This window comes from Phalaenopsis equestris, unplaced genomic scaffold, assembly GCF_001263595.1.
Source record: "Phalaenopsis equestris unplaced genomic scaffold, ASM126359v1 Scaffold000382, whole genome shotgun sequence".
In the NCBI taxonomy this organism is placed as follows: domain Eukaryota; kingdom Viridiplantae; phylum Streptophyta; class Magnoliopsida; order Asparagales; family Orchidaceae; genus Phalaenopsis; species Phalaenopsis equestris.
Genome location: NW_018164824.1, coordinates 195,954 through 203,987, shown reverse-complemented (window position 1 = coordinate 203,987; position 8,034 = coordinate 195,954). Strand labels below are relative to the sequence as shown.

The 8,034-nt window shown below is 33.9% G+C and overlaps 1 protein-coding gene across 1 annotated transcript in view; it reads left to right on the top strand.

Annotated features, from left to right (window-relative positions):
- The window catches only part of LOC110026591 (HVA22-like protein a), a gene marked incomplete in the record, with an annotated part of 10,985 nt that extends 3,189 nt beyond the window's left edge, over positions 1–7,796 (top strand). The window contains 1 exon segment of the mRNA XM_020727589.1: positions 7,415–7,796. Coding sequence (XP_020583248.1) covers positions 7,415–7,537 — 123 coding nt within the window.
- Between the last annotated feature and the right edge of the window lie 238 nt (positions 7,797–8,034).

The following is an 8,034-nucleotide window of genomic DNA, read 5'->3' as shown; positions in this document are numbered from 1 at the left end:
TGAAATGAAGCTCTAAAATATAGAATCCATCATTCCAATAAATATACAGCACTCTTAATTAAGAAATATTTAAATTATCAGTTATTTGTAGTTTTTGCATCACTAATAAAGCCTGTACTATAATTTTTATTTTTCTAATGATAATTCTTTTTCAAGTGCCCTTTATTGCCACAATTCAAGCGATTCACTTTGCCAAACATTGATTTCTTTTTAGAAATTTAGATATAACCTGATATTAAATCCAATGAGCTCTTTATTTTTTTACATTGAATACTCGAGAGAGATCTCTAAGTTTTATCAAATTCTATTCATTGAGTATCCTCACTCAAAGTCAAATCTTTTACTTCATTGTTCTTAAACATTTTTTTTTGATTTACAAGTACTAGTCATAATACTAATCATAATACTATTTGTATTAATCAACTAATGAAAAGGATGATAGAAATAATTAGGGCTATTAATTTGGGTTAACGAGTCATTTCTGGATTGAAAGTTGACCCGACTCGAATATGTATGACCTAAACACTTCCTATTTATTAAGCAGGTTGAAAGCCAAACCCAAACTTGGTTTGCCTATGACATGATTGACTTGTTACTAACTTAAATAACTGCTTAACGTGTTCTTAAACAAGTATATATAAAAAAATTAGTACAAATATGATATATAAATTGCACGATAATAAATGTCTCATCAAACAATAAATGTGAACTAATTGAATCAAAGTTAAATGTAAAACATTATATGGGTTAGTAGGTCAGAGTTGGGTTGGCTTGTCAACCCGAACTCGAGCCAAAATTAATTGGTCAAAATTTTCAATTCAAACCTCACTCAAAAGTTAATGAAATCAACCCGAATCCAGAGTTTTTCGGGTCTGAGTTGTCACGTCCTGTCATTGATTGACACCCCTAGAAATAATGATTGAAGTTCTTTATCAAAATCAATCCATACATTTACTAATTGATTTGTAATCGAGTTCATCTCTTTGATTAAGTCTTAATGAAAGATCCCTCCTGTATTTTCAAATAAAAAATATGTTGCATCAAATGTGTATCTAAATTTTTTTCCATGATTTCTCATACATACTTGATATCATCTTCATTAACCATATCATAATTTTTCGCTTATAATATTAGAACTAGTAATTGATAACTTAATTTCTCACATGGATTCTCTATCCAAGATTTTCAAATTTTTTTATTTTATTTGTTCTAGCTTCTCACCAAGAAAAGATTAATGTAACTTTTTCAAATACATACAATCTTTGATATGCCTCCTCTACAAATCAAAATTTGATGCATAAAATTCTTTATTCATGTTTTTTTTGTTCCAATTAGGCCGTGACGATTAGACTTTATTTTCTAAGGTTATAGTTATGGTAGATAAGACACTTAAATAAAAAGTCAGGCTAGATATAAAAAAATAATTTTGCCTCCCAAAATATTCGACTCATGCCCTCATTATTCTTAGCCTTATCCCAACTATTTGGGTTTGACATAATGACTTTTTATTTTTCATTTGTTCTTCTGAGTTATTGAAGCTATTCTTCAAAAATCCATTTCCATCTGTTCCACATAATATACCACTATATTATTTTCTAGAAATTGGTAGGATCCCCCGCCAACTCAACATGAAATTGGATTGATAGAAGTAGGCTAGGGGCCACTTTTAGAGACTTTCCTTCATAAAGATCAGATTCCATAAACTTTCCACAATTTTTGTAATTTTTGAAAATCCTATAAAGTCTTTGGTGTTTTTTGTTCTTCCCCATTCCACCCACCTGAAAGTTAATTTTAAAGGATCAAAGCTTCCATCCTATATTATTTTGACTTGATTTTGCCAAAGCCATAAACTATGCTTCTGTTTTTAACTAATCTACACGTTTTGAAGATGTTTTTCTTTATTTTAAACATATTTGACAAATGAGACTATAAATTTTTGCAAGTTGTTAATCTCGTCCTTAAGTTTTTTGTGGTTTTTAATCATTGTCTCTAAACATAACTTGATTTTTTTGGCTTTGATGTTAGTACTTAGTCTGATCTATGGATCAAGGCTTTTTTTATCTCAAGCTCATCCTCTAGATGTTCTTATTTTCGGTTTTGTATAAATCTTTTTAATTTTTTTTATATATAATATTATTTCATCTTTTCTTCTTCTTTCTTCCCATCTTAGAAATATGATTTTTTTTTTTACTTGTGAGTTCCTCTACTGATGTCTTCTGATCTATCTTTCACTTTAATCATAACTTGTTTCGGCCTCTATGGTTTGATTTCTATATTTTTCTATAGATTTCACGGCGGTTTTCAAGGCTTTGATACCATGTAGGTTTTGAGAATTCAACAGAAATAATTTTATTGATTGAAAGTACATGAATTCTAAAATAGGAAAGACATAATACCCATATCTCTAAGATTACAATTAATGAAATTCCTAATAACTTATCGGAGATAAAAGGAAATATATAAAATAGGAAATACATAAAATATGTAGGTTTTGAGAATTAAGCGAAAATAATTTTATTCATATGAAAGGGGTATAAACACATGTTACATGAATTCTAAAATAGGAAAGACATAATACTCATATCTCTAATATTATAATTAATCAATTTCTATTAACTACCAGAGATAAAATGAAAGATATAAAATAGGAAATACATAAAATAGGAAATAATAAAAAAAAGGAAATAATCAATTCCTAATAGCTTCTAACTCTCTCCCTCAAATTAAAATATAGATGTCAATCATTCAACTTAAAATTGAAATAATAAAACAACTAACGAGGAGATCCTTTGTGAGGTTGAACTTGAAGTCTTTATCCTCAAGAGCATTTAAGAATACTTCTAATTGACTGCAGTTGTCTTTGATTGTAGTTCTGTTGTTTTTGTAGGTAAACAAAATGATTCTATAGGTAATGCTGCAGGAAAGTTTGCAGGGAAGTAGATAACCAACAGAAAAGGCTGTAGGGTAATTGAGGAAAATAATTTTATCGATATTAAAAAGGGATACAAATACACCTTACATGAATTCTAGAATATAAAAGACAAGAAAAAGAAAATAACTGAAAAGGAAAGATATAACCGTATATCTCCAATCAATCAATTCCTAATAATTACTTGGAGATAAAGGAAACAACATTAAATAGGAAATCATAAAATAGAAAAGGAAATAAATACAATCTAACGAAATAAATCCAATCCTCATAGCTTCTAACACTCCCCTCAAATTGAAACATAAATGTCAATCTTGTTCAAATTAGATTTGAAATCATCAAACAATGGACAAGGAAGATTCTTTATGCGATAGAACTTGAAGTATTCATCTCATACTTGGTAATCAACCTTAAGAGCATTTATGGATACTTTCTCTTGACTGCAGTTGTCTTTGACTATAGTTTGTGCAATGTCTGTAAGTAAGCAGAATGCTACAGATAATGTTGCAGGGAAGTTTGTAGGGAAGTAGATAACCTACAGAGAGCTACAGGGTATGGTTGCAGAGAAAATGAAGAACATCTTTAGAAAAGTTGCAAGGTATAGCTTGCAGATAAAAAAGAACACCTGCAAGGAAAGTTTTAGGCTATGGTCATGCAGGTAAAAAAAGAACACCTGCAGGTTATGGCCTGCAGGAAAAAAAAAGAACACCCGCAGGTAAAAAAGGAAGAACACTTGCAGGGAAAGCTGCATGGTATGGCTTGTGGGGGGAAAAACAGCTGCAAGGAAAGTTGCAGGGTATGGCCTTGTAGGTTTGTTGGTAAAAAGGAATAACACTTGTAGGGAATGCTGCGGGTTATAACCTGCAGGAAAAAAAGAACACCTGTCGGGAAAGTTGCGGGATATGACTAGCTAGTAAAAAGGTAGAACAACGACAGGGTGTGGCCTGCAGAAAAAAAGAGAGAACACATGCAGGAAAAAGTTGTAAGATAACCTACATGTAATAAGGAATAACACGTGGAGGGAAAGGAGAAACTGCCGCAGAAAAAAAGCTTCGGAGGAGGGCCTGCTGCAGGACGGAGGAGGGCTTGTTGCAGGGAAAACTCCAGAGGACAGCCTGCTGCAATGTTTTCTTTGCGGGAGATTGTGGCCTGCATAAAATTGTGGACTCTTTCACCAAAAAATGTTGGCCCATATGCAATACAGGATGGTGCACAACCCAACAAAGGACCAAACAAACCCAATGATAACATAGGCAAGCCACCCTTTGCTCGTATTCGACGACGGAGATGTCGAAGGAGGTGACTAAGTTGGTGGTTGATCTGCTATTGGTGGAGCCGGTGGAAACAAGTTTTTAGTGGGAGCCCCACAGGACCTGCAAATGATCCCAGAACTAGAACAAAGTGACTCTGAATCAAGAAGATGCCACATTTATAGGAAAAAAATATTTATTTTTTTTCAGAAATGCAGATTTCTTGAAGAATTTTAGGTAGAAGCAAAATGGTGATGGAGCTATTGTAGCGATCTGCTTTCCAACACAACACTGTAAAGTTCTTAATGATCAAACCGCCAGTTTGGTCGCCACTAGCGACGATAGATTCAAACAAGGCACCTTCCACCAGAGAATAACTCCGGTCTCGAGTGACACCTTAGGCTGCTTTATAACACACGAATGATTCAATCCGAGTGCTAGAAAACTCGAAGGCATCGTCGGATGGAGCGTTCAATTGATAGGAACAGTTGCTTCCCCTGTAGATCAACAAACCTGAGATATTGATTATGCAGACATGGGAGTCTCTAGCAATGATGGTCATCATTGAAACATTCAGAAACATGCTCTCGATGTGTAAACCATGACCTCCCCAACATTGCACGTGGGTGTTATTCACAATCTCGCAAGGAAATCTCTCCCGGAGATAAGTGACTGGTATGCTCTAGGGACGGCTAGTATAAATGTTCTGTCCCGACACCACCACCTAATTACGTTAGTATTTTTCTCATAGCACAATTTTGATTCTCGCCAATGTTAAGGTTGGTGATGGCAACAGAGCCCTTATAGATTCGCTTAGCGGGGAGGAGGCGCTGAGCGGGGAGGAGTGAGGAGGAATTTGTGGTGCTCCAACAAAAGAAGGTGAGTCACATAAGAGGTCACAACCACCATAAACTGACTCATAGAAGCTGTTTGGTGATATAGATAACGCCTGTTGCGTTGGCCGTGTGCAATGAATGCTCCGCGTTTTAGCGCCGACGAGGATGCCACAGACGACGATCCCGCCACGTCCAGTGTGGCGGTGGAGCGAAATCCCTCCACGCCATGATCAAAACAATGAGGAAAACAACCGCGGCAGTGGCGGCTGTCAAGGAAAAATTACCGTTTGAAGAGAATAAGGAAATTTTCGGCCGCTGGAGATCTTCTTCTCCTTCACCAGAGACTCTAGGGTTTTTTTCATGGCTCTGAGACCATGTCTGTTTTGAGAATTGAATAGAATAATTTTATTGATATGAAAAAGGGTTATAAAAGCACTGTACATGAATCTTAGAATAGGAAAGACGAAAAAAATGAAATAAAAAGAAAGGAAAGATATGACACCTATATCTCCGATTAATCAATTCCTAATAATTACTTAGAGATAAAGGAAACAACATAAATAGGAAAGGAAATAAATCCAATCCTCTTAACTTCTAACATTTCCTAAAGACAATATATGAATGAGATCATGAAGAAGTTTTCAATGGAAGATTGTCGGCCCATGGATACCTTGGTGGAATAAGGTTATCATTTTGACCAATGAAAAGTAGGTTGGTAAATTAAAATTAAAATAGTCCGGGGCTATGTCTTAATCTGACGTTTACCAATCCAAATCTGGTATTTTACTATGGGGCATTTACATATAAGCAACCCCATTCTTATGTATTTACATTTCTATTACCTAAATTTTGTTTTCTTATATTTATCCACCTAAATCTCTGACACCAAAAAAAAAAAAAAATCCCCACAAAATTAACTTTTAAAAAGTGAAATACACATTTTTATACATAAGTAAGGTGGTATGTATGTAGCAATTGGAGTTCGATACATAAATACATAGAAATTGAATGGTATGCATGTATGTCTTACATATTCTATTCGTGGTTGGATTGACCAGCAAATCTCTGGGAATCCCCAAAAGGTTTCATTTGAAAATGTTTTAAGAGAATTCCTAAATATAGAGAAAAGTGTCAAAATGGTCCCATAACTCTTTGCAGGATCATTTTAATCCAAGGGTTTATAAAATTATTAAATTCATCCCGAGACTTTTTTTAAAAGGGTTGAAATAAGTACCCAATGAGGGTTTTAGCCGTCTTTAGAATAGCCTTGGGACTTATTTAGCACTTTTATAATCTCAGGGGCTAAAATGACTCCGTGTAAATTGTTAGGGGTCTATTTTTTCAATTTAATGCTTCTTTTCTGGATGCACTATCGAGCTGTGAAGCAGAATTTGTAGCTAAAACATTTTGAGTTTTTCATTACTACATGGCTAAGAAGCCTATTTTTAAGATCTTAAGGTACAACTGCGACGTTCTATGAAAATTTATGCAGACATTAAGTCACCAATACTCATTTTCTCTATATCATGCTAAAGCTAAAAAAGTCGAAACTTTTTCATTTGAGGGCAGATGATCAAGTTGATATATTTACAAACTCACTTGAAATTGAAACCTTGCAGTACGTGTTATGGAAAATAAACTTTTTCCAGAATAATGAAAAAATCATTGGAAATGTCCAGAGGTAGAGGCTTGAAGCTCTAGAAATTTGGTAAGCATTGATAAATGGCGAGTCACTAGTAATTGCGTTTTACTAGAAATTTGTATTCAACCCCATATTTGCATGTGTAATGTTGGTTTACTGAATGAACAAAAGAATCAGAGAAAAGCTTTGAATAAAATGCTGCTCCTGTTGTTTTATTCCACCTCATGTAGTTTCTATCATCTTCTTATCTCAGTTTTCAGCTACTCAATGACTTCTCCAACGGATCGTTGATAAAATCTTGCAAAAGCCCCATGATTAAAGAGAGTAAATTCTACCTGAGCAGTACAACCAAGAAAAATCATAGTTAGTCAGGGTTACCATATGTACCTGTCTATGAACAATACCGCACTTTACAGCTTCTGCCATGAGAAATGGACTAATTCTTTGAACATTGTCAAATTACATCAAGCTTCTGAAGATAAAAGAGTTTTAGAAATCTTGGTTATATCATTTTGATTTGGGGCATTTATATACATACCATCCAATTCCTATTTATTTACATATCTAACACTCAAAATTGAGTGGTATATATGTAAATCTTTTGTTTTTTTATCATTTATCAGTTGCTTTATCTCATGGAAAGAAACCAGCCGCATCAAATGCTGTTTATTCATTCTTCACATACCAGAAGATGAGAATTTTTTTTTAATCTTTCAAGTTTTATGAGACCTCTCTATTATTTGATATGATTTTACAGGCGGAGAGGTCATCGAAATCAAGAAACAACAACCGCACTGCAACTGAAGTTTGGTCTGATAAAGAAACCAAGATCTGGAGAGGCGGCAATAGTTCGTTCTATGATGATTATCACGATTATTGATGTTTGAAAGTTTTCGCTCATAAGCTTGCGGCTTTTGATTTAACACGGTACAAAACGAAAAACTTTTTTAACTGTTTAGCTCTAGCAATTTAGTTACAGTAAGGTTTCATATTATGCATAGAAACAAATTTGATGATGAAGTAGAAGGTTGTGTTCTTCATTTGTGCTGTGTATAGTCATGTTTCTTAATGTTCAGACCAAGTTCTTATCTCCAAAATTATCCATGTTTTAGTGGTTGTGAACTTGCTCATTGGGCTTATTTTGCTTCATCATTCTTGCTGTTGGTAAGTATCCATTTATTCATTATAAAGAAAGGGAAGGTTTAAATGCATACCACTCAATTCCTATGTATTTACATATCTAACACCTAAACTTCAATTTTTACATATATATCACCTCACCTTTGCATCAGTATCTGTATTCCACTTTCTAATAATTAAAATAGTGGTATTTTTTCTGTGATGTGAAAGATTTGGCAACAGCAAATTTGGGTATGG